The 1238-nt window shown below is 37.3% G+C and overlaps 1 protein-coding gene across 1 annotated transcript in view; it reads right to left on the bottom strand.

Annotated features, from left to right (window-relative positions):
• Positions 1–208: 208 nt before the first annotated feature.
• Asb3 (ankyrin repeat and SOCS box containing 3) overlaps positions 209–1238 on the bottom strand; it is a 56354-nt gene continuing 55324 nt past the window's right edge. Inside the window, exon 8 of the mRNA XM_013350741.1 lies at positions 209–473. Coding sequence (XP_013206195.1) covers positions 209–473 — 265 coding nt within the window. The remainder of the gene's footprint in view (positions 474–1238) is intronic.

Raw genomic sequence — 1238 nt, 5'->3', positions numbered from 1 at the left:
GTAGCCCTCTCAACTCTTTCACCCCAGCATAGCTATAGCAGTCAATACTCTCACACAGCACAGCTACGGCAGTACCCAGGCGCGTGCACGCGCACGCACACACGCACACATACACCACTACCCTCCTCCTAGGGCAGAGATCTCAAGTCCTGATGGCATGTTTGAGGAAGACTCACTACCAATGGGGAAGGATCACTAGAAAGATTTCTTACCAAGAGCTGCTGCACAGCAGAGTCAATGGGTTAAATCCAGCAAGCAGGAGATGTGGCAACCACTCTTTATATTTTGTTTGTGCTTTAACTGCATAACTTATAAATTCAGATGTATGATTCCAAGGAGCCAATAGGCAAACTTTCTTCAAAAAGCAACAAAACATTGAAAACATCTCATACTTCAGGCAGTATGCCAAGTGAAGTTCATTTAACTGGGCTCCATACTGCAATAGAATATTCACAATTCCAGAGAAGTCACAGCTTCACCAAAAAGTAAAATGAAATAGGAACAAAGAAGTTTAAAAGTTAGACTTCTATACAACAAATAGTTCCTAAGAAGTTGTTAATAGTAGTTACAACTGTGAACAAGAATGGTAGTTGGACACTCAGTGGCTTCTTCATGCAATAAGTTGAAATGAGGTCATGAGAAAGAAAACGTTTATATCTCAATCCCGACGCACTATTATGCTGTCAACTATAAGATTTTAAAAATATCTTGACAAAGAAACCTTTTATCAAGCTATAATGTTTTTCTCAAGTAAGTATTTCTCCTACTATTTTTTTAAAGTTAATAAACATAGTAATTCCTCAAAGATTCATTCATTCTAGAAACCTCCATGTTATGTAGCCATAGCCAATTTCCACTGTTTTGTATGTGGTCATGTACCATACCTATCACACAGGAAAGCTTTTCCAATGATCACAGTTGTACTTCTAGGGAATAAACATGTATCATTTTTGCCTATTAAACTTAGTGTTAGAAAAGATCATTGAATACTAACATTTACACTGAAATTGACTGAAAGCAGGTGTGATCCTCATTTGAAAGAGCCACTTCACAAGATCATCAAAAGAGGTAGGACTACAAAGAGAACACACACTCTGGAGCCACCTAGCTGTGTGACTCTGAGTTGCTTTACTTCTCCGCGACTATGTGGTATTTATGAAAACAAACAAACAAACAAACTGCTACATATGTAATAAATACATTCATGTAGGTAAATATATTTATACACATTTAAATAG

This window comes from Microtus ochrogaster, linkage group LG1 (assembly GCF_000317375.1).
Source record: "Microtus ochrogaster isolate Prairie Vole_2 linkage group LG1, MicOch1.0, whole genome shotgun sequence".
NCBI lineage: Eukaryota > Metazoa > Chordata > Mammalia > Rodentia > Cricetidae > Microtus > Microtus ochrogaster.
Note: the sequence above shows the minus strand (reverse complement) of the source record. Positions and strands in the feature narration are given on the sequence as shown.